Source organism: Acanthochromis polyacanthus, chromosome 3 (genome assembly GCF_021347895.1).
Source record: "Acanthochromis polyacanthus isolate Apoly-LR-REF ecotype Palm Island chromosome 3, KAUST_Apoly_ChrSc, whole genome shotgun sequence".
NCBI lineage: Eukaryota > Metazoa > Chordata > Actinopteri > Pomacentridae > Acanthochromis > Acanthochromis polyacanthus.
The window spans coordinates 27455235-27481076 of NC_067115.1; the positions used below are offsets into that span (position 1 = coordinate 27455235).

The 25842-nt window shown below is 38.5% G+C and overlaps 1 protein-coding gene across 1 annotated transcript in view; it reads right to left on the bottom strand.

Moving 5' to 3' along the window:
• Positions 1–25584, bottom strand: part of rnf24 (ring finger protein 24) — a 36075-nt gene extending 10491 nt beyond the window's left edge. Inside the window, exons 1-4 of the mRNA XM_051945204.1 lie at positions 25055–25584; positions 8913–9062; positions 5680–5722; positions 4900–4941 (exon numbers count right to left, since the gene is read on the bottom strand). Of these exons, the coding sequence (XP_051801164.1) occupies positions 4900–4941; positions 5680–5722; positions 8913–9055 (228 nt within the window). The 5' untranslated portion in view covers positions 9056–9062; positions 25055–25584. The remainder of the gene's footprint in view (positions 1–4899; positions 4942–5679; positions 5723–8912; positions 9063–25054) is intronic.
• Positions 25585–25842: the final 258 nt, after the last annotated feature.

A 25842-nucleotide genomic window follows, 5' to 3' on the forward strand; every position in this document is an offset into this window, starting at 1 on the left:
CCACATATTTAAATAGCTCTTACTATCAAGACTACTTGAGACTTTCTAAATCAGTCCAGTGATTTACTAATCAGTAGTTTCGGTTCCCCAGGGTTTCTGATGTGGTCTCCTTACTCAAAGAGCATGTTGTCTTTACAGAAGCCTACCATGTCAACATCAATAAAATGGATGTCAGAAGTGTTCTGTTAAATGCATCGGTGCCAGCTGGAATCACTCTAAAATGGTGCGAGTTAAAAAGACGGGGACAAAATGAGCTTTTAGCAAACCTTGACAACAGGTATGTCTGTAGGAATACAGAAAATGACCGTGTTTCACCAATCTAATGACTCCTACAAGGAAGCAGTGTGAACCTAAGAATAAAGCAAGTTTCATTTAAATTAGGCTAGGAAAATGAAAAACACTGGCTCCACCATGCCCTCAAAATCAGCTTTTCTATGAGTCAGCAATGACAAATACAGCAGTGCACAGGAACTTCTGCAGAGGTGGATAAACTGTTAGACCGCCAAGCATTCACTGCTCATTGTAGAGGGTTTTTAATTTGGCACTTTCTTTTTGGCTGTCTAACCCCTCAACTATTACTCCTTTAGCCACACACATTTGCTTCGTCTCAGTTCTATTTTATTGATGGCGGATGGACAACTGCAGTTAAAAAGAACAGTATGGGGGCTCTTAGCTTTCTCTCCTGAGGAGTTTTAGACACACAACAATCCTCTGTTTAGATGTCTGCCTTGCGCTCTTTATTGGTGAATAGATCAATGTTCTGTTTTTTTTCAGTTCTTGTCTGTGGTGTCGCAGTCACAGTTGACATCTGGCACCCTGAGCCAACTTCTGACAAAGCCTATTTTATCCTGCTGCTACGGGAATTAGTCCCGTAAGCTTTAGTTTTAACAGTCCATGCAAAATGCATGGACATGAAAAAAGATCCTGATCCAGCATTGCAGAAAAAAACCCCACTATGTTTCCCAAGACTATATTAATCAATGGAGCTGCCAAACAAACAAACAAACAAAAAATGAGTATACTGTCTATGTCAAGCCCAAAATATGTGGCAACTACCTTAAAATATAAAGAAATAAGTTTACAATATATAAAAAAATCAAATAAATATGTATAAGCATAGCTAAGAGAGGCCAGCTACAGATGGATTAAAATAAGAGTTTGTGAAGACTCAGATGGTTTATAATAATCCTCAAAAGCCATTTGTGAGGGAAAGAAGAACAAGCACAAAGCAGTGTTATTCAGAGAAAACATTGACAAAAAGTATTCATTGACAAAGATTTTTTCATGAAATCAAATCTACATAAAAAGCAATATATTGGGCTGAGACATGTTGTACATTAGTCCTCACCGAATGAAAGATTAACAATAATGCTGCAGATCTATGAGTGAACAAATTCATCAAAAGCCATTCTAATACTAAGTCTTATTCAGTGACTTGCAGCATCTGTGGAATCCTCTGCTGCCTAAAATGTCTACTGGTGAGTTAATTTATCTGTTGTACTGCCATTAATGACACACTCCTTGCATTCAGTAATGTTTCGTGTCTATCTGTTCAGTAGTTCTTGAAGGAAAACAAAAGTTTACTGTATTAGACTAATTTATAAACACAATAAGAAATGAGGAAAAAAACAGCTAAGATAAACCAGAAACCAGAAGGAAGGAGCCGACATTTATAAAGAACTAGTTAATGTAAATCTAATACAGCTGTTGTGGGTGTAATGCTGCTTTCAGTTGGATATCTTTCATGTTGCTGTCTAAACGAGGGAGTAAGTTCCAGGATTAAAAAATTATATAATGTTTCCTTTGGAGAAACGCATTAATGTCATCCTACCATTAAACATCTCTTCTCAAGCTACATCCAGACAGTAAAGAGGATGTTACTGAGGCAGCAATGCTTAGGCGATCATCTCTAGAAAGATGCTCTATATTGGAGAGAATTGCAGTAATGCTAATGCTTGGCGAGCAAATTTAAATTCATCAAAAACAAAACAACACACAAAATATTCTACATACAGTAAAAAGTTGCATTAGCTCCCCTTTGTTGACACACAGTACAACTATTAATAGACAACTGACTGAAAAGATACTGATGGATGTATTTCTAGACTTTAACCTTGTAAATATCTTGCAATGACCTTTTCACAAGGCATCAATGTTGAATTAAATATTTAGTGGGAACTTGCCATTACCCAGTTATAATATGGCAGAACTATTGCTAACACTTTAATCTAATCTAATAGCAAATACCTACTTTCACAAATCTTTCAATAAATGACTGTCAACATCATGGATACAGACATTTTTCAATGTAATTTTGAAGTGAGGCATTTTCTACATTGTCACTACCACACATATACTGATTTGGAAAAAAAAATCCCGCTGCTAAACAGGAACATTTTAAGTTAATTTTCTACTATAGAAGTTAATCTTAGTAGCGGACAACATAATGAGCTGCTGTCTTAGTAATACAGACACTTTACACACAGATTGTGGTTGCAAACAGACTGAAAGCCACAGCATGTTTGCTCTGAAGCTTTGCATGCGTATGTACAATATTGTCCAAACATTTCAGGCACTTGAAGTCCTTTGATTTTTCTCCATCACATAGTACGAATCTGGCTGCTAGCAAATTCTTTTGGCAACATGACAGCAACCCAAAAAAAAAATACAGCCAGTCACAAAGAACTATCTTCAGCGATAAGAAAAACAGAATCCATACAGACAGAGTCAATCAGGGATAACATGAAGAGACAGAAGCAACTGATAGAGCCTAAATCTACAGACGTACCGTGACAATTTCTCAATGTACCTTGAAAACTGTATGCAAATATATCTGGATGAATATAAGCTGTTTAAAAGGCAAAGTGTTCACATTATAGTGAAATATTTGCGTCATATGTTATGTATAGATGTTAAGTGACCAAAAATTATTTAATTTATGGCATTTTTTCCCCCAAAGTATGGTATTAACTAGGGCTGCTCAGTGGATGGGTGGGTAGCACTTTCGCCTTGTAGCTGGAAGTTCCCCAGTTTGCATCCCAGGACTCTTTCTGCACGGAATTTGCATGTTCTCCCTGTGCATGTGTGGGTTTTCTCCGGGTACTCTAGCTTCCTTCCACAGTCCAAAAACATGCTGAGGTTAACTGGTAACACTAAATTGTACTGTAGGTGTTAATGTGAGTGTGATTGTTTTATGTATATGTGGCCCTGTGATAGACTGCTATAGGGACAGACTCCAAACCCCCTGCAACCCTAATGAGGATTCAGTGGTGTATAGGTAATAGATGGATGGATTTATCAACTAAGTACAAAGCTGTTCAATAAACCACACAACGTACTTGGTGACTGGCGTTTGAACATCTGTTGTATTTGCATTACTGCAGTTATTACATTATTTTTAAATGGAACCTATAAAATTAAATGAACACAGTTAAATGGAGATGGGGTCAAAGTCGTACTAAAAAAGACCAGTAGTCTAGGATGGCTGGTCAGGTTACACATCAAACAAACTTGAACATAACCTGTAAATTGATCCCATGTAGCATTTGTATTGAATACAGGAGATTCCATTAAAATGCTGAGATTGAATTCAAGTGGCTCAGGCTACGCTCGTGCCTCGAGGGCGATCCTTTGGTGTGGGAGCCTTCAAATCTGGGTCATCCACCCGGGAGTGTGCGTGTGTGTACATGCACGTGTATTATTGTCCTTAAACAAACACAGCTTGGTTATTCGGTCACACACACTTCACTCACATGACACACTTCTGACGCTTTCTTTCAGTTTCTAATAACATAAACAATAATAGCCTGAAGCCTGATGGGAACACTGGGAAATTCCTGCACTGCTGACAAGAAACCGTGTTTAGCCCTTTGCCAAAGCACACATGAAGATGCTAATGTTGACGTTTCACTTGCAAAGCAGCGTTAAAGGGACGGTGCTCTTGGCTGGGGATGACCATTTCTTCACTGCAAAGCCTGTGCTGCTGCTTTACTCACGGCTCACTGCTTGTAATTTTCCAACCAAGCTGAGCTGACATGCACCATTATGTAATAATGGTAGGCAGGCCAGTCATGATTTGAATACAAGATGCTAGTTTTCACATGACAGTGAGTCAAGACTGATCTTAGATGAACACTGTACATCATCATAAAAAAAAAATATCTCAAAAAAACATCACAACCAATGGCACAATTGCGCCGATTGGGACTCCATCACATTGCACCTAAATATGTTTCGACAGTGTACACATCTGCATGTGGTGTATATTATATAAGTGGAGTTTGCATCATTTTAAAATTGCTACTGTGCATCTTGAAACGGACGATATTTATGTTAATAATAATACATGATTACTACGTCTGTACTTTCATCCATTTGATTGTGTCCAAGCGCACAACCAAGTGGATGAAAGTAGAAAAAGGAAGTAATATAAGCAAATAATACATGGTGGTTGACACATTGTTAGATTTAAGAGTATGTGACTGATAAGTTCAAATACTGTTTATATTACAGTACAGTCAGGGTTTTCATACACAGAGAATTTTTTGGCATGTCCAAAAAGATTTTACCCGGCAAAAGCGACAACAACTGCGAATATTAAAAAAATGCAACCAGTTTTGTTTAATGGGGTTGCATTTACTTAACTATAATAGACAATTTTGTTTATTAAACTATCAGAACTAACAGGAAAAATCCTGTCAAAGAAGATTAGACGCACTCATTGCCTTTACTGTCCGTGAACCGATCGTGCGCACTGTCAAGCGTAGTCGACCCTCAAAGGCTCATTCAGAGGTCGGAAAAACCCTGACAGTGTACATCTGTGAGGCTGCACTGTAAAATACCCACTACATCAGCATTAGGACATTTTGGTACTGACAGTCAAAGAAGATGGCTGCTTACCTCATGCAAATTTAACTCTTTGACTTTTTCCTTCTGAATGACCTAAAAGGCATAAAAGATAAGGAAAGATTAGTCACTTGTTAACACTGTAACAACAACAATAAAATATTGAATAAAAAAAGGAGAGTGATGAAAAATCTGCCAGTCTGCTTGAATAAAGGCCAGATGATAAGATGTACGGTAACATAGCTGCACAGAAATGTGTGTTTGTCTGTGGTTGTGTGGGTACTATATGAGCTTGAAGGTCACTTTTTAGCAGGCAGGTAGTAAAATATACAAGCAAAATCACAGAGGTAAGGGTCATACTAAGACCTAATACACCAATATGTGTTTAACTTTGACACACTGGTTTGTTTTTGTATGCTAAAGACATGACAATCACCTTTATGCCCTCCATCTCTGTCTGATACTAGCTTTACAGTCTGTATACTCTGTTCACATGCTAGTCCAAGCTAACTATGAAACTAATTTTTCCAGCTAAGCCAGTTGTTTCTCTTCTGCTTAACTGAAATTCAGAGCTGTTGGGAGTACTTGCCAAAAACCTGTAAATTGTGTTGAAATGAGCGAAATCCACTGGGCACCATAGCCCTTGAAAAACCTGCTACTGCCAGAAGACTCGGCAAATAAATTCATGCACCAACTAAGCTGATATTTCAGGAGCAAAGGGGATTTTCATGATTCAGTCGATACACCGTACTGACACTTCATTCTGCTCAACATTTGGTTCCATATATATATAATCTTAAATTTCTGAGCTGCAGTCTGTGTGTGGGTTCTTACTTGTTTGTATGCATATAGCTCTTTGTGGGCCTGGTGCCGTAACCTGGGGAGACGTAAAGACAAAACATCTTTTTGATTAATAAGAGACCCTTTTCCACTATACAACACAGAAAAAAATGGCCATACATTCTGGAAAGGTAAAGAAAAACGATAAACATGGTTGTAATTGCTTTACGTAATACTTATGCACCAGTCAATTTTAGCAAATCAGTGTTTTAACAAATGGATACTATATTTTAAAAAAACAGTATCATAAAATAAAGCATATAATAATTTAGCATGCATACTGGCCCTAGATTTTATAAATGATATATCTCATAAAGACACAGTTAAACAAAGGAAGTGCAGTGGACATTAATGAGAGAAAAATGTTTGGGTTGTGTATGCTCTAATTCAGTCCTGACTCAGGCATACTTCACCCCAAACAAACCTGAAGCTACTGAAAGAACAAATATTAACCAGCTAAACCCATTACAATAAGTGAAATATCTCCAAAAACAACACTTTCACCGAAATGTGTTAAATATTTATTTACTTGGTAAAGCAGAAATAAGCAAAGTTAGATAATGACAGGTATCATTCTTAACAGGCTTTGAGCCTCAAGACATACACTGAACTGAAGGTAAAATATTAACTCACAACATCACCCAAAATACATTGGATCATACATTAAGAACATGACTGCAGGTCGTCAAGACACTACACAAAGCTTCCACAACTCCAAGTTAGAAGGAGAGTACAGACAGATACAACCCAAGTTTAAGTTACAAAACAAGTTGGCGAACAGTGAGAGAACAGAAAAAGCACTGGATAAGGAAAGATTCTAGGTACTGAGAGGGAGAATAAAATGTGTAGAAGTAGGGAAGGAAAAAAAACAAGAGAGATAGGAGAAAATCATGGGTTTGTAAGATTTACCTCCATTACAAGTAACCTTAACCTCTCGCAGCAGAGTGAGAGGGATCTGTAAAACAAGCAGCACAGTCTAGGAGAGAAACTGACATTTTGAAAGAGGTCAGCAGGTAAAGGTGCAGAGACTCCCAAGGGCAGGAACAAGGGTGAATGGGTCATGGGTGACTGAAAGGGGTTTCTCAGTTTAAGTACAATCTAAAAGTTGGCGAGGATAATAACTGGCCTAACTACGAGAAACAGGTGTCCACTGTGAGTATTGTCCTAAACTATCTTTATCATAATTTCACTGCAGTCAGTGGCCACTACAAATGTAAAGCAACTTTCATTAAAGGCTTGAGAATGGCTTTATGTAGCTTGAAACATATAATTTCACTACAAACGGTTGTTATCCACTACAGGGATGACTAACTTGTTGACTGTTCCTGGTTATTTGCTGCATTTCATCACTTTGCAAATCCATGAACCTGTAGTGCTTTTCCTGATTTACAGGAACTCTACATACGTTAACTGTTTGTGCATACTACACTGTGCAATTCACATGAGTGTGTGTGTGGACTGGAGACTCACTGAGACAGATGGTTGAGTGTTCCTGTGAGAGTGCTTCGTGTCAGAATGTGTGTACATGCTTGTCTATGTTGGAATGTCACATGGTAACGTGAACATGCCACTTCTTTGGTTTCTTCACTCCTCTGTCAGTGAAAACAGCAGCCATGACACTTCACAGCACAGAAACCACTGGACTGCCCCTTTACGGTGGCATTCAAGGTTTAAATAAAGTGTGTTCCCAACATAAAATTTCATGCCATTTTCGGTCTTATTTTCCATGTGACACTGACCTATGAATTACATTTCAGAATGCTGTATTCATCCTGCATGACAGCGCATCCACCTAACTGAACTAACTTTGGGCTAGTCCTTTGGGAGACTGCATCTTTAGAAGCTTTATATGGAGCAAAATTGCTCTTCTTTGCCTTCAGGAACTAAACCTGGCAAACTTGATTTTCAGTGTTGAACCATGGTACTGCATCAAAGTCATAAAGTGTCTCTTTACAGTTAGGTGAGGAAATAGTTGGAGCACAAGAGTAGTTAATCTACTTACCATTTGCCCTGCAAGATAGGATATGACAGGATGGCGAGGGGAGAATTTTTGGGGAAACTGCTGCTTCTCACTGTCTTAGATAAAAAATGTTGGGCAATATTTCTGTTAAACTTGCTGCTGCCAGGGGGAAAAAGCCCCTGCAGCAACAGCAGCCAGGGCAGTTTGCTTAGACCACTGGGGCTATAAAGAGGGGCAAAAGAAAGACTAGTAAGTAAGGATGGGTATCATTAAGATTTTGACGCCAAGTGCCATGATCATAATAAAGCAGATATGCCACTTTGGATCTGAGCAGATTACTGCCATTTTTCTCATCTAAACAAATGATAAAGTTGCCAGTTGTATTAAGAGCAATACCTTCTCCAAACTGTGCTGTTGAAACATTTTGCCCATTTGTCAATAAGAAAGGCAAGTTTAAAAACACACATTTCTAGCAGGAAGAAAAAGATGGTCTTCTCATTCAGCCTCAGTTTAGAAACAACTGTAACAAGTGCATACAGTGTGTTGGTTATAAAGTAAATGGTTGTTATTATTATGTAGCTGTTTTGCATAGATAGGCAACTAATTCAGGGGGCAGATATGTTTAGAATAAACCTTCATTGCAGTGTTTCTACTTTTTCCAAATCACTAGCTATAAATTCACCTTAAGTCATTACCTTATCAAACACCACTATCTGTTAACATGCTCCCTTTGTGCACAAATATGGATGAAGTCACAGCCAAATTGTAAGAGGGTACTACTGAATAAATAATCCAGGAGCCAAACAGACCTGAAGGATGTGTTATGAGGACAGTGCATAATGACAGTCTAGTCCTAACATTCAGTTCTCATTCTAATTTGTAAATCTCAGATAGGTAGTCATGTTGACAGTTTGCTTGTCATAACAGATAAATCCTGTTCAAAGCCATCATTATCTTGTGAGATTGGCTTCCCAAAATCTTTTCCCAACTAAGCTTACGACAATTATAAGTTACATTTTGAATTTGTTGGTTGAATGCATAGGAATTGGGTAACAATGTATGAAATTTGCTGTCCAGAAGAATTTATAGCCAGTGTTGTGTTGAATTGTAGCCAGATTAATAGTCTTTTGCACCCCATAATAAAGGCCAAATGAAGCTCTGTAGCACACTTTTTTAGCCTCAAACCCACATAGCAAAGCAACTACACACAAACAATAAAAAAATCTAATCCTATTCTAAAGAAAAGGTAAGGTGCAAAGGCTCTTACCTTATTAAGTAGCAGCAGAAGAGGAGGCTGAGGATGAAGACAAAGATGGCTGTCCCAAACACCACAATGTAGATGTTAAGGGGAAGGTTCTGGAACCCTATATTTGGCATCCTGAAACTGTAGTGTGGGAAATCGGAGCTCATGGATATTCTGGAAGGAGAGAGAAAAACTTACACAGTAAGTATCGACTTTAACACAAACCACACCCGGACAATCTATTAATGAAACAACCGTAAATGACTTAAAATAAAACTGGAACTAAGGTTAATTTAATTCCACTTTGAAGCAGGGTTCTCTCCACACAGTAGACTTCATTGTTACAGGAATATGCCTCTGGGTTTTTGGTTTCATTTTGGTTTATTTTTATCTTAACTTCTGGAGTTAGAATAGGCTTTATCAACCCTCGCAGTTAGTCATAAAAGTCATAAAAAGTATTAAGGTCTTAAAAACATTCGAGATACTAGATCCTTGTTGGAAATATTCTTAAAGGAGAGAGTACATACTTGATGGCATTTTTTTTTCCACATTTTTCTGAACTTTGTCTAAAAAATGATCATTGGGGATGTTGACTAATAGACAACAGACTACACTGACATTTGAGGAAGAGAAACACCACTACAGGTTGTGTTATGATCTCTCATATATGACAGAAGAAATGACCAAACGATAGCATATGTGATAGTTATTTGAATAAAGAAAGTATATTGAATGCATTGCACATTGAAGTATTTAAAAAAAAAAAAACAATAGATATATCATACAGCTTATCACAAGTGTACAGTAATGAGCTGTATGGCAAAATGTTATGTTCACACATTTATGATGTATGCCGGATTGCCAATTTACTAGGTAGCCCTGCCAAAAATAATAATCCAATCAAAAATTTCAGCCATAAATCATTTTGGAAGTGCAGCTGAACTGCAATGTATTACACAGAGAGGTGCTTTTATGAGACGGATATTCGTCTTTAATAGGGCCTGAATATTCGGAGGTCACAAACCACTATTCTACCCTACTAAAAACGTTTGAGAAAATTCATTAAAAGCCACAGTAAGCTATGGAGAACTATGCATGTTTCCCCTTTATCTATAACCTCCTGCCTGGCATTTTGCTTATGTAAATTTTCACTGATTGATAAAAGACAAGGCAAGCTAAAATAAATCTTTTGGTCAACTGCTCTTTCTCAATATACCAGAGGGACATGACGAGACATGTCTTTGCCCACAGAAGAGGAGGCGGAGAGGACAGGAATAACTTTTGCTCCTTTTTGGATCCTTGTCTTGTGCCCCTCCCCTTCCCAAACAGCTTCATTCCTCTCCACTCCTCTAGTGGAAAGTTTTGGAGGTTTTGCTGGAGCCATCGACAATCCTCTGCTCAGGATCAACAGAAACATGTTCACCCAAAACCCCGACTCTACTAGCTCTCTATTAAATAACAGGAACCTCTTCGTGTGTGGAACACTACGTTGCCTTTATTCAAAGAAGTCTCTACATAACATTACTACGCCTACTATTTAGGTGTCCATTACTACACCTGGGCTCCTAAATCAAGAGCCACTCACCTCTCCCCTTTATAAAAACCTTAGGCAGTGTGTTGCCATTTAAAATATGATCACCTCTCTCTAGCTTTATGCAATAGCAGTGTTCCTGCTAAGACACCTGGCTCATGACATCAGAGGACAGGGTGACAGTGTGAAAGAACTTGAAGTTCCCTTTCCAACACTGTCATTTTATGATAACCAGCTAAATGTACTTTATAAATGGACTGCAAAGCCATAAGGTCTAAGCTTATTATCATAAACCAAAAATGTTCTGGCTGCACACAGCACATGCAGTAGGATGACAGAAATGAATGCGGTGAATGTCACCAAGATTATTTTTGGACACAACAGTCGGATTAAGCTTGATCGATATCTAAAAGTTGTCTTGTGCAAATTAATCTCACCGTGTATGCTTAATCTGTAAACGCCACTGAAATGTGCTGCTGCAAAATTTAAAAAAAACTGTCTTGGGAAACAGTAATGTCATACAAGTGGCAAATGGTAGCAGAGGACAGCATCTGCCACGGAGGATAAGTCTTTTGATGGGACAATCAGCTTGGATAAGGGATGTGTTGGATGAGTTTGTGTTCATAAAATGGCAGATGAGAGGGAACTAAACACAAAAGCGAACAGGGCGCCTGTAAAAACTTCATAACTCCAACAGGTTGCATGAAGAGAGAATTGCTGACAAAAGCCACAGCAATGAAATACTCGTGATTTTAGACTTTTTAACATGACTTCAACCCACTGTGGACGGAGCCCGTTTCTGTGAAATAAGTGGGGCTCAAGTACAACCAAAAAAGCCACACCCCTAAGCTGAAGAATTCTGGATGAAGACAATAAAGATGAAATATCTTCCCTCTGTCCAGGTATATCTGGCTCAGATGTGGATGAGAACACTGTGCATATCTAAAAGTGAATAGTTCATTGTTCATATATCAAAATAGCAAAGTGCAATTTTTGAATAGCACACGTGAATTTAGCCATTGTTTCGCCAACGAAGGTATCCTTTGGATGGCCCTTTGGTATCCATTGCAAGTCTCCATGTCAATCTGAAACCCTGCTGTGTCCCCATCTTTGCCTCCAAACACAGCACAAACCACCTCCCCCTGCTTGTATAAACACAAACATGCTTCAGAGCTGTATGCTTTTAAATCCAACCTCTGGAAATACTTGAAATCAACAAGCTTCACATTTCATTTTCTGCAGCAGCAAGTAATCTCATGCACAGAGTTAACATAAAATGGTTTAAAAGCCAGCTTGTTTAGAAAAGAGGAGGTGGTGTTTATCTTTTACCAACACTACAATCATATTATTTTGTCTTATTTTTTAACAAAGAATAGACACGAAAGAAAGGTATAAAATTTATAAGAATAAGTTGACACAAATAATAAGACTCAGTAAAAAATTGTATTACGATAACTTGTTGGAACAGAACAAAAGTAATATCCAGGGTACTTGGAAAGTACTAAATGGTATTATAAGAAATGGAGGGAAAAATAATAAATTTCCTACATATTTTAGTGTCAACAATGAAATGGTCTCAGAAACTAAAGAAATCACTAATGCATTCAATCATTTTTTTGTTAATGTAGGACCAACTTTAGCTAACAGCATTGCACAAGCTAGTAACCAAAATGAATTTGATGTTAAAAGTATTAAAAGTAATATGAATTCTTTTTTTATTAGAAGTGTAAATGAAAATGAAATTATAGAAATTGTAAGTTCCTGTAAGAATAAAAGAACAACAGATTTCTTAGATATAGACATGGTTTTATTGAAAGATATCATTCATATAATAGCAACTCCGTTTGCCTATATCTGCAATCAGTCTTTTTTAAGTGGAACATTTCCAAGTGCTATGAAAACTGCAAAAGTTATACCGATCTTCAAAAGTGGAGACCGACATCAATTCACTAACTACAGGCCAATTTCAATTCTTTCACAATTTTCTAAAATACTGGAAAAGTTATATGTAAATAGACTTGACAGTTTTATAGGGAAATATAACTTGTTATGCGAACAGCAATATGGTTTTAGATCAGGCAGGTCTACTGCAATGGCGGTTATGAAACTTGTAGAAGATATATCCATATCAATAGATGAAAGAAAGTATGCAATTGGAATTTTTGTTGATCTTAGTAAGGCCTTTGACACCATAGACCATTCATTGCTTTTAAAAAAAATGGAAAGGTATGGAGTTAGAGGGACGGCATTGGCCTGGTTAAAAAGTTACCTTGTTGATCGAGACCAGTACGTTCAAATCAATTATGTTAATTCTGAAAGAATAAAAATAACCCATGGTGTTCCCCAGGGCTCCGTCCTGGGTCCCAAATTGTTTATTTTGTACATCAACGATATTGTTGAAGTTATGCGAAATCTACACTGTATACTGTTTGCTGATGACACCAGTCTTTATTGTTCTGGACAAAATCTTGAACTGCTTATGGACACAGTAACATCAGAGCTTAAAATATTAGTAAAATGGTTTGATAGTAATAGACTTTCGATTAATTTAAATAAAACTAAATATATTATTTTCGGAAATAAAACTTTTACTAAATCTTGCCAGTTGAAAATTGTGGACGTTAAAATTGAAAGAGTGTGTGCTACAAAATTCTTGGGAGTTGTCATTGACAATAAGCTTAATTGGAAATCACATATAAATACTCTAAAATCAAAAATTTCTAAAATTGTTGCAATTCTCTATAAAATAAAGCCCTGTGTGAATCAAAATGCACTCTATGTTTTATACAACTCATTAATTCTGCCATACTTGAATTACTGTGTGGAAATATGGGGCAATAACTACAAAACAAATATCCAGCCAATTTTTCTATTGCAAAAGAAAGCAGTCAGAGTTATTGGTAATGCACATTACTATGCTCCTACAAATCCACTTTTTGTTCGTTTTAATATCTTAAAATTGCAGGACCTTGTGGATTTAAGTACAGCAGTAGTAATGTACAAGGCTTATAATAATTTACTCCCAAACAGTTTACAAGGATTGTTTGCACCCAGAGAGTCTTCATACAATCTTAGAGGAACGGCTATTTTTAAGAAAAGTAGAGCGAGGTTAGATCTAAAATGTAGATGTGTTTCGGTCCGAGGTGTTGATCTCTGGAATAAATTAGATGATCAGTTAAAAGGCTCCAAAACAATCAATACCTTCAAAAAAACATATAAACTGAACACGTTTCTAAATTATAGGAAACTTGAGTAGATATTCCGTTGAGCAAATTGTCCTGGAAATTTTTTTCAGTTTTTTTTTTATTACTACTTGACTTCATTATTTTGTTTTTAGACATTCAAAATGTATTTTGTCTTATTTTTATTTTCTTTACTTTTTTCTGAGTATACTTTCATTCAATTTGGTTAATATTTTCTTATCATCATTCTTGATGTTAACCTCTTCAGATGTATATATATTCTTTTTTTGGTTACATTTTTCCTCTGTATGCTCTGTATATTGTAGGACTAACATTGTTAAGCAAGTGTGCCATTTTTGTTTTTTTTCTTTTTTCCTTTTAATTGTGTCTAATTGTTTAATAGGGTTTGGCATAATAAGTCTTAACTTCAGCCAAAACCCTTTCGATCTAGCTAATTTCAGAGCCAAATTGTCGTAATGAATTGTCTTTTTTTTCTTTGTATGTGCTATGATTGAAGAATAATAAACAAACAAACAAACAAACAAACACGCATAATATACACATACCCAAGTGATGCCTTCATGCTGACAAGCAGAAAAATCTGCACCTCACAGGCCTCTAAAAAGTGACACAAAGTGTCCTTGAGAGCCCAGTCAGTGGGTTGCCTCCTGCTGACTTGTTTGGATCCTAGCCCACCTTTACCCTGTTCATAAAGGCTGCATACCAATCTCAAGCTCCGCTCCGCTCCACTCTCTGACTCCTTTTGGCGTCTCTTCCTTAACAGAGCCACAACCTCCCCGTTTGTCTGAACACACGAACACGCTGCAGAGCAACATGCAGGCACACAGTAGGCTGATCATCTATGACATCCGTCTACTTGTACTGATACTATGTCAATTGACAGGTTGACTCCCATGCAGGAAACTAATTTGGCCTTGTTGGCAAGGCAGCTACAGAAGGATTACCACAACATTCACCACAGAGGTATGAATCCATCTTTACAGCTCCAGGGACATCTAGAGGACAGCCATGTGGGTCAACCAGCTGGTAAGAGGTAGGAATGTGGTAGTGTGTTATTGCAGTTATGTCGGTCATTGCAAATACAGGTTAGACTGAATGACAGATGTAAAAAGTTGTGTGCATCATAAGGCCGTGTCCTTCACTCTGTGCAGCACCCCTTCAGTATCAAAATTCGCTGACCGAGGGGGTCCCGGGTACATCAAGTGATCTAACCCCTTTTGCAGTCAACAACCACATACCTCAAAAATACATTTGGGGTGTCACATCCTCAACAAACAAGAGTCTATTAAAAAAAATGACACAATGTAAACTGCTCACCCGTCACTGGAAAAGGATAATATATTCACCAGTAACAACTTAGACTACTGACAGAAACTGAACAATATAACTTATTTTTATTATATAGTAACTACAGCAAAGGCTATAGGAACACACAAACAGGTAACAAATTTAGAGAAAACCTGTTAACGTTGTTACCATCGCGCGGGAGTATCAGCGATAAAGTGTTCAAACTTGAAATGAAATTGGCGGAAATCCGCGGTAAATTCTCATCCCTGAAAAAAAGTGGAATTCCGCGGATTCGCAGAAAAATTACATCCCTGCAAATGTTTCCTTACAGTCCATACTTGATGACTCAATGATTGCAACTGGAAACACCCAATTACAACCCAACTGAACGCCAGTGGGAGATTCTGGATAGTGTTATTCAGTATTTTGCAAAACAAACGAGGGAATATCTCTTGGAAGAATGCGCTAGTCTTTCAAGCAGAGGTCAGCAGATGTGTACAGTCTACACCCATTCCCACTGAAACAGCCAACAACTATTGCAATAGATAGTGGCTGTATTTTTCTTTATCTGTTTGTATATTTGACGAATGTGAACAAATCCTCCAACAGATTTTTGAAAGATTGCTAACATCAGACGGTCCAGGCTTAGCACTTAGTCCTCAATTCCCTCCTGGATGCTGCTAGTAAGTAGCTTCCTGTGGGTCTAAAAATACACTGTTGCCCCTCTCCCTCTCTGAAACTGAAGGGCACACTCAGGACAAAAGCCAAACTGGCACGCTTCACTGAATATAAAACAAAAAAAAAAAAAGTGAATGCAACGTGAGGCACCACGGAAAGAGCCGTCCCTGCTGTCTAACAATGTGTACCAGTTGTGATGTTGTTTGTGATGTTATTCTCAACACAACTCACCTACAGGATAATCCTATGAGAACAAGCAGAGCAAACATGATGACTTGGCATCAAACAGAGTCTTCTGGTTGGAAAGGGCAGATGTGACTTGCATCTGCTTTCCTTATCCCACCATTTCTTCAACCATCTGCTTCCCTCACTCAGAAATTTTCACATGGCCTCACCCTATTACATAACCAGCAATGAGACTATGTACAGCACATCACATTCGCACTAAACCGAGTGCGAGTGGCCAAATCAGTCTTCGAAATCACTGTGCAGCTTTTCCTGAGGTGTGATGTAGCTGCAGACAAAATGTGCATTTTCAACTTCTGGAAAATAAAACACAAAGAGGGATATGTGATTCATTCAACCACAATTCCTCAGTTATCTTCACATCTTAGTCTGTTTCGTAGAGGTCGTAAAAGTGATTTACTTCCTTTTAACTACATGTGCTGTGACGGGTAACATTTCTTCAGAACCTTGGCTGCGCATATCTGCATAAATTACTGTTCTATGTCTGCAGCATGCAGTTAAATGCATGAAGCCTGAAGGAAGAACATTAAAAGACAGCAGCATACTTTACAAACTATGAAACACTGTGAAGAAGAAGTAGTAGAGTTTGAAATCAAGACAAAAACAACAATAAGTGCAGCAGCTAGGACAGTGAGAACAGCAGCAAAAAAAAAAAAAACTCAAATATTTAAATTATTATCAACATAACAGCTGTATCAGGACAGAGACATATACATATTTAATACTTCTTGAATATTTATGGTTTGAATCTTACTCGCACAAGTGAAAATTAGCTAACTGTTAGATTAGTTTGTAATTTTTCATGGTTATATCTGTGAGGGTACACTCATACACGAGCAAAAAATAAAGAGAACACAGGTATTTGTCTGAAAAATGTATATAACCATGGAACATTGAAGAAAATGAACCAAAATGATTAAAATGTGTCATCAAATGCATGTTGAAGGCATCGCCAAGAAGCCAGTAATAGTATTAAATGATCACAATTGTCTAGAAAACTATTCATCATCAGCACAAGAAAAAAAAACAGCGCAGAGAACACAATATAAACATAAAAATCACTCATCCTTCAGGTATATGTGAATACTTCAGTTCTGATATTGTTTACAAGTTAATTTGCTGCCTGACATTGAGAAACAGTCTAAATTAAAAGTTTGACGCAGATTTGGTCTTGAAGAATTTCCATAGAATTTAATTTCAAGTTCAGCTTCCATTGAGGAAAAGAGTCACTGAGTTGTGTGGAAACTGTTAGTTTCCTCCAAGAACAAATCACTTCCTAAACTAGTGAAGCAAAGAACATACTTTAGTATTAAACATTTTCCACTAGTAGTTCCTCTATTTGACAAATTCCTCAATTCCTCAGAGTATTTACAAAACAAGCATACGACACTCTGTCAAAACTTTTCCAGGAGGCCAATGAGCCATGACCTATTTGCATAAAAAAAAAGGTTCATGTTGAGCCAGGCAGCGCAATTACTGTAAACCAACATCCACGTAACAAGTCAGGGTAATACGATGTCTATTTCATGCCAAAAACACAGATCAACCGATATGTTTTCAGACCCACTGAGCCATATTAGACAGCCAGTAGCAATTTAACCAGGCTGCAATGAAACCCAACCTATCAAAATCATTACACAATCATGAAGACATTCAGCTTCACAAGTGATGGTCTTACACAAGTGTAGCAAGCTTGACATTTTCAGCTGACAACATGAGATCATTCTGAAACATCTGATCAAAGAATCCTCCCTTTCTAATTGCTCAGTCATCCTGAAACTTGTTAATATTACAGTGTGCTGACTGGAAAGCTTAATCAAACAATGAACACATCACTCCTCCACTCACCACCCTCCCTAGAACTCACAATCAGGTGGTCCACCCATTTGTACACACATCGCATACACAAATGACGACCTCTGAAGTCACTGAAGCTACTGCCACGAAGCTTCACAACAAGCAAACAAGGAGGCAAATGCTTAACCAAAATGGGTTAATCACATGTATCCTTGTTCCCTCTCCAAAAGCAAACTGTATACACATGTATCACTCTTTATTTAAAATCATGGGTTTTCTGATATTAAAAACCAAACCCTCCTTAAAAACAACCTTGCTTTTGTTAAGTAGTTTCTCTCTAGCAGTCCATAACATCATTTTCACATGATACTGTCCGAGTGAGAAGTGGAAATTTCCACCAGCAGCTACGGCTGGCTGTGAGATTTGCACATCTGAAATTTAATATGCCAAAGGGCAGCAACAAACACCAGGGCCTCAGAGGCAGAGCGAGGGGCTCTTCAAAATGTGCTGGGTGTGCGAGTCAAACGTCCACATTCATATGATACTTTGGCTTGAACACCAAATTTTCAGCAGTTTGAGTGGGAGGGCTTGTTGGCTGCTCACAAATCTGACCTTTAAGCAAAACAGAGTTGAGCATTATGTTTTATGACAACGTTCTTGTGAAAATAGATCTGTGACAAGGTATATCTGATGCAGACCCTGGACTCAGCTCACAGTTAGAAGTGTAGGGGAGTATAAGCGCTAAAAAACCCTTTCTGTGACTGAAACAGGAAGAAAATCCACAGACGGATTACGTTCTTTCCTGAGAGGAATAAAGATGATATTGATGATCATGCAGTCCATTGCTTACTGTATGAAAGCAGTCAACACCGCTCAGAAATATGCTCTTAAAAAAACGTGTTTTTCCAAAGTTGAGCCAAGTTCCACAATAAGTAGGTCGCTGTAGCTATAACTCCAGCTATGGAGATGTGGGAGACTCAGGACTTGCATGGACCTAACAGGGTCAAGCTAATGTCAGCAGCTAATAGAATTCTAATTACTTTATTTGCATCTAAAGTCAATTCCTATTTTGTCCAGTTCTCATATATTAATAAGCATGGTTCAAACTCTGGCATAAAGTGAATGTTGCTTGTGATCTTTTTCCCCTAATATAACAAAGGTGTCCTTGTTCACCAATAAAGAAGCCATTGACCTTTTTTTAACATTTGTCAAGTGGTAAGTATATCAAGCCAGTGACTAGTATTTCCATGCATGCAATCATCAAGTAGTAAGAAGAACCCTCACTAACTCTGCACTGCAAACATAGCCAACACCAAATTACTCTTTTCAACCACCTTCCACCCATCTACTACTACCAGCAGCTGGCCATCATACTCAGTATAGTCTGTGCCAACTTCATAGAATGGTTTATACTATGTATTAATTAATACACTATTGATTCTTGAGTCAAAAGGATTCTTAATGAAATTAAAAAAAGACAGAGAGGCACCACATTTTGTACTATGCTGTGTGTCTAACCAATCCAATCCTGAGCAGCAAATGAAACCTAACTTACGGTTAGGCTAGCTCGTCTTGATGAGGTTCATTGTCTAACGCTCTCTCTGTGTGTGCGTGTGTGTGCGTGTGCGTGTGTGTGTGTGTGTGTTGGGGGGGCATGCAGCTTTAGTAACTTATTTTCAAAAGTTGGTTATGTAGGTTAACTGCATTAACTTGGAGGATATGAGGAGAGGGTAATTTGTCAGTAGCTGAAGTAACAGAAGTACAATGCTATCCAAAGGGCACATCTTTTAGGACACAACAGACTATATACATTGAGTTATTTTCTCCAGAGTTGGCTGTCATGTCTGTTACTGCTGCAGCAGTCGCTCTGCTAACTTCAGTCTGTATGTGATCGAGTGCAAACCATTTCCAAAACGTTTCATCTTTGTCTTACTGAGACAATATAATAAGTCATGACACCTGAAATAAAACAAAACTAAACAAGACTCCATATTAATGCCACCAGGGGAGTCAAGTCAAAGTAACAATTATCAGATTAAGCAATTCAATACTTATAATCTTTGGAAAGTCACACTATCACCGTTGATGGACACAAAATGAACCTACAGCTGACTATAGGGAACTCATTGCCCTCTTGCTGTCAACATTTAGGAGCATTCTAACATATATATACAGCCTTTTTGCGCCTCACATGTAACCTGGTTAAAGCATTGTAACTGCCTGTGCATATACTGATTTAATGCGCTTAACACACAAGTCTACTGTGTGGAGGTTGTTTTTCCACTAACAACCATGTGGAAGATTGACAGCAAAGATGTCACACACTAAATAAATCAACAGCAGCCATAAATCTAATTCTCTTTTCCTCTCATTGAACAGAAAAGTAAATGGATTAAAGTTAAACAAAAACTGAGTACTGAGCGACCACTTATAAATCTTAATCTCCTCAAATTAGGAAGGGAGACTGAAAAATAATCCAGTGATAAAATTCCAGGACCAGATTTTTTGCATTTGTGAATCGATTCAGAAAGAACAAAAAATCTCAAGTTGATCGAGTTTTGTACATATACCGACTTCACAACACATATATAGGTAAGTACAGCCTCAGATTTAAAATTGAGTGTAATGCAACCTTTTATATGATTAGGCTGGAAAACATGAGAGAGTAAATCATTAAACTAAACTTAACTCAAAGAAAGGAAATGTGAAAAGCTTGCTATAACCTTCTCCTTATTTTCTCTCTCTCCCCTTGAAGCCCATCATTCCTCCATGGACTCTGATAGTAACACAAGCTGACATAAACATGAGAGAACTGACACACACAGCTGGCTCATGGCACTCTTGTCTTGCAGGATCCAGTGCCACGCATTTCTGGAGTGATTGTTTTTCCTCCTTTCACTGCTGTGTCACCCAATTAACTATTCACATTTGGCTCTCGAATTTTTATTGTTTCACTGCTCTCTGTTAACTGTCTGTTTACCTTGTAGCCATACACACACCCTTTTAACTCGATAATGATATATATTTCAATGAAAAATAACTTCTTTTTGTAGAGACTACCACTGAGAGAGATTATATTCAGAATTTTATGAGCCTAACTATCAAATATCTTTTCACAACTACCTACTTGAGAGAAACAGGACCCTTGGTCTGCAAAGTGAAGGGTCACAGTGACTATAAATAAAACCTGCAGTCATGTGAGGGTGAGTAAGTCAAGCAGAAACAAGAAAACAACCTGAGCACAGTACAAGTCATATCAGTTCTTAGGGTTATCTGCTCGTGACCCAGAGGAAATAAACAAATAGCCTAACCCATATGAAAGAAGCAGGTCAAGTTCACAAACTTCTAAATAAATCCAAGCTATTCTATTGTGTATTTTGTAACAGACACCAACTCTATGCGTCCTCAGTGAACCCCACTATCAGCATTGGCAATACAATACAATGAAATTAGTGTTTGGGTTGGCTGACCGCCTGTAGGTTGAGGCCAAGAGCAACAGCTGAATAATTAGTGGATAACACTAAAGAGTAACAAAGGCACACAACATCAAAAGTGAGCCACTGAAATTCAAGATAACAAGAAAATGGGTCACTTATTGGCCAGCATTCAAGGACTGCATAGGCTTTGTGTGAGACTCTTTGCTTGCATCAGACACAAATCAAGTGGTTAATTACATTTTGAAAAAACAGATACTGCAATCTTTGCAATGGACTTAGCTTGCTTTTTGATGTTGGATGACGTTGGAATTAGCAGTGTGCAATTGTTGGTCTTCTCTGCTGCGATTCATTGCTTACCATGCCACCTTATGTTTCAAAAAAAACCTTTCAGGCTGCTGCTGTTGTGGCCCTCCAAGTGATTCAACTGCCTCTCAAGTCAGTCTTTAGTCCTGCAGATGGACTCCACAACTCCAATGTCTTGGGCCGTAGCTGGTGACAGTAGTTGGCCATTCCCCCATGGGTAGAATTTATGGTGTCCTTTCTCTACAGGCTTGACAAGCTTGGTGTAGTAGTACATGAACCTGTTCTCTACTTGGTGAAGGTTTTAGTAGGAGTAACCCTCCAGCTGGATTTGGACTCCAACCACAGGCAAAAAGACTCACTCAAGAGGCAGCTCAATGACAGAGGGCCAAAATAACAGCAATCTGGCCAGACCGGACTGCAGGTAAGAGAGGAGTAAATGAGATGGGACTAGACTACATTGCTAGCAGCCACTAGGCTTTAAAAATCATTTTTTTCCCATGGAGCACCGTTAATGCATGTCCAACTCTTCTGAGAAGCAGATCATATGCATTATTAACACAGTTCATGACTTAAGATTGTTGGAAAATGAATGTGAAGACAACATACTCTTCAAGAAATTCATGCACATCTTCGTTACATCACAATTTGGGTTTTACACAAACTTTTGTCAGGGATTTTAACTGACTAATCTCTCGATTAAACATGAATCCAAAAGTCTACTTGGTAAGAAGTAAGGTTAAATTAACCAAAATTGATCTATACTGTGCTTTATTACATATGAATATTTAATAATCAATTAAAATAACCTTTGTCTTTGCCTGTTTCTCTTATTTTATCTTCTAGCTACATCTAGGCTGCCATCTATTGTCAAGCCATGCTACAGTTGTACTTCCTGACAGACATTAGTGGAGATCACATCTGAAATCATGTTATCATAGTAATAAGCTTAGAATTTCATTATATGCGAGCACTGCTGGCATTGCAGAAAGACTTCCACATCACCTACATCTCAAGTGCTGCAGCAGTCCAGCTTGCATTTCCAGGCTGAAAAATGTGTTGGACAGGCTCTATGTGTTTAAAGAAACACTAAAACTCTGGTATGTAATTTAACTAGTTAACCATTTCCTTCAAGGGACCAGTGCCAAGGACGTTTCCTGCGCTTTGTGTAGTAATGCTGATTTCCTCATTAAGTGGACAATTACACAACTGGCATTAACACACGTGCGGTCATAAAATGCATTCCCTACACTGACTAGCAGGCTTTGTAAGTGAGTGTTCACAAGCTGTTTACTGTCAAGATAATCTCCGTATAAATAATCCCTTTAATCGCAGGGACGTGTTTTTATATTTGGTAATACAAGGTGTAAAGACAAGGAGCCGGGCAAAAGTTTACATTCAGAAACCATCTAATTATCAGAACAGCTAGTTAAATTGGTCTGTAGAAGAACAATGAGTTCAGATGAAGTCCAGCACTTTACTGGTACCGCACCAACATGGGGGGGGGGGGGGGGGGGGGGGGGCGTCCTGCTCTGTATAAGTAAACAGAGAAAGACATGAACTTCAAGTCTTCCCTTATATATAAATACATAAAAAACATCTTAACTTGCAACAGCTATTTGTCGGTTGGCCAATTGTTATAATGCCGATGTACATTTCAGTTTGCTTCATACTGACTGTTCTGTTCTACTAAGTATACCTGCATTCACATGTTTCTTTCTCCAAAGTCTTACAACAGCAATGCAGTACCAACTTTTCTGTTTTCTGAGCCTACTTGCTGCCCTCTTTGACACATTTTTTACTGACGATATTTCCAGTCTTTGTCCAGAAGTGTTGTCTGTTCTATTTTGAACAATTTTCTGCATTTATTTGGGTCCTGAAACTCCTTTTAAATACCCATTAGAATACAAACATAAGCGCTCAAAGGTCGCTGCAACAAGCTTTATGTATTTAAGAGTGGCTACTATTATAGGGGATTTACATTTGTGTACCACTTAGTGCAATGCAATGTTTAACCACTCCAGATCAAGATTGTGTGAGTGCTAATGCTCACGTTGAAAAGCATCTCTGATATCTACTAGTGTCGTTCCGCCAATGCCATATCAAATTAAGCCTTAGGGACGGAACGGGACGGGGGGGGTTGGTGCATCTGGCAGATGCCATTTAGCCACAGAAAGCTTTCATTTGTTCTCTCTGTGTCATACTAGGCCAGTCTGTTAACTTTGTTTTGAAGGTTTCGTAACTTCAGCTTTGAAAAGTGGTAAATAAAATTTGCTTACTTAAATGGCTTGTTGAGGAATGCAAATTGAGGGAGCTAGTAATCAAATTTTCCTTCGCTTACGACATAACAAGGACTCATAACTCAGATTTGTCATTTTTCTAAGAGGTCGAATAGTTTAACAAATTTGAACTTTTGGTAAATGTGAAGTCATTTGTATTTGCAAAGCCAAAAATCACAAGCCCATACAACATACACAATCTTTTTATTATTAGACATATAAAGGCTATGGTACAGACTGTTCAATGCTGTGATTTAATATATCATTTCCACAGATGTTTGAAAGATTACAGGACATGTATACCATCTCCAACTTGACAGCCGCTTCCACAACCAGAAGCCAGGACTGCAGGCTTCAGAAACGGTATTACTTGCATCCTACGAAGGAGTTTATTACAGTACCCGAGAAGTTCACAGATGCTACTAATCAATTTGTCTCTCCGTTCTGGATATCTGGTCATGCATACAGGACATGGTTCTAGTCTTAAGAGGACAGACACAGAAAATAAAAACAAATTTGAACTTTTGCCATATGCACCCATGAGGGGCTCTGACAACCTCAGTTCAACATGATGGCTGAGACGCACCACAAATATGGTTCAATACTGTTATGTAATTCATGTTACAGGGGTTATTGATTTTGAGGTGACATAGTAAACGATCTTTGAACTTCTTGATAACATCACCAATCCATTTTTTCCTCACTCATGTGCACAGAGATGTCCACTGTATTGCCCTTGGAGGTCATACCTGCACACGTTTATGTAGTGTAACAGATTTGCGCTGCTCCCTGAGCTGCAGGCGTGTTCCAGCTCACACAATGCCGCCAGTGTTGCCGGAAACACAGGAGTACCATGCGTTTCCATGAGGGTCATTACTGGGTAATGGTGAGGAGAGTTTAGGTGTGGGCTTCATTTCTGTGCATGTCACTGCTGCAATGAGCTACGATTGTGTGGGTGACCGGACGTCATTGAGACTTTTAGTTAACGGTTCAGTGTTTCACATAACATTATCCACATATAGTAGGGATCTTTGTATCGGGGCTGGGCCGTTTTGGCGTGTTTATTGCTTAATCCAGCACGGACACAAATGGGCGTAGGCTGCTAGCTAGCAGCGTTAACGGCTACTAGCTACAAATGGCATAGCGTCGCTTAACGTGGAGCGGACTGTTGGCTGAATTAACTAGTTAAAATGTCTTTTAAAAGAGTGGGTAGGTAATTTCAGGAAACCCTCACATATTTATCTGCCTGAGTCTGTGTCACAACGTGTAATAACTCACAGGCAGGTTAAAGTGGTACCGGGCGGGTTTTAAAACGTGCCAGCATCAGTGCTCGTTGCCAAGTCCAGGTAAAAGATAACATGAAGCTAACGGCTAACAATTATGGGGTTAACGAGGAACATCCACTCACCAGCGACTCCTCCAGCACTGCCAGTAGCTGTCTTCTTCTGCGGTGTGTTTCTTCACACAAACCCAATGAGGTGCCAACGAAGAAAGAAGAAGAAAAAAAAAAGTCGACCCAAACTGATGGAAGCCCGTCGTGGCAACAAACCCCCCACTTTATCTAGCCCCGCTGCAGGGTGACCACATCACAGAGTCCGGCCCGGAGGAAATCTCGCTGGATCCGACGAGATAAGGAATGAAGCTAACCGAGGCAGGAGTTTGCGGTTTCCACCCAAAAAAAGGGGATAATAGCAGTCGCACTCGGTTGTCTGCTAGCCCACTACCACCAGTAGCCAGATCCCACCTCCTCCCAGTGAGCTCGACGTGCACAGACCGACGTGGGTGAAGCTTGTGGAGGTTTTGAGGACAGCGTGTACGAGGGGAGTGATGCTCGAGCGGAGGGAGGGAGGAGATGCTGCACATGGTCACGTAGCTGATTGCGAGAGAGCCTGAAAAAATAAAGGTGGGAGTTTGAACCACTGTGGGATCCTCAACAGAGTCGAAATCACGTCGGTGTGACAATATGATTTCCACATTTCGGTCATGTTGAAATTTTGGGAAAAAACGTTTATTCGTAACACGATTCTGTTAGAGAATAAACGTATACGAGTTATATCATTCTGCTTGAATGTAGTTTGTACCTCAACCAAAATGACAAACAAGTAAACATTTATATTTTAAATATTTGAAGATTTGTTTTCTTCTGCCCTTATTAATTAAGTTATATTGAGAATATATATATGCTTTTTATTTATT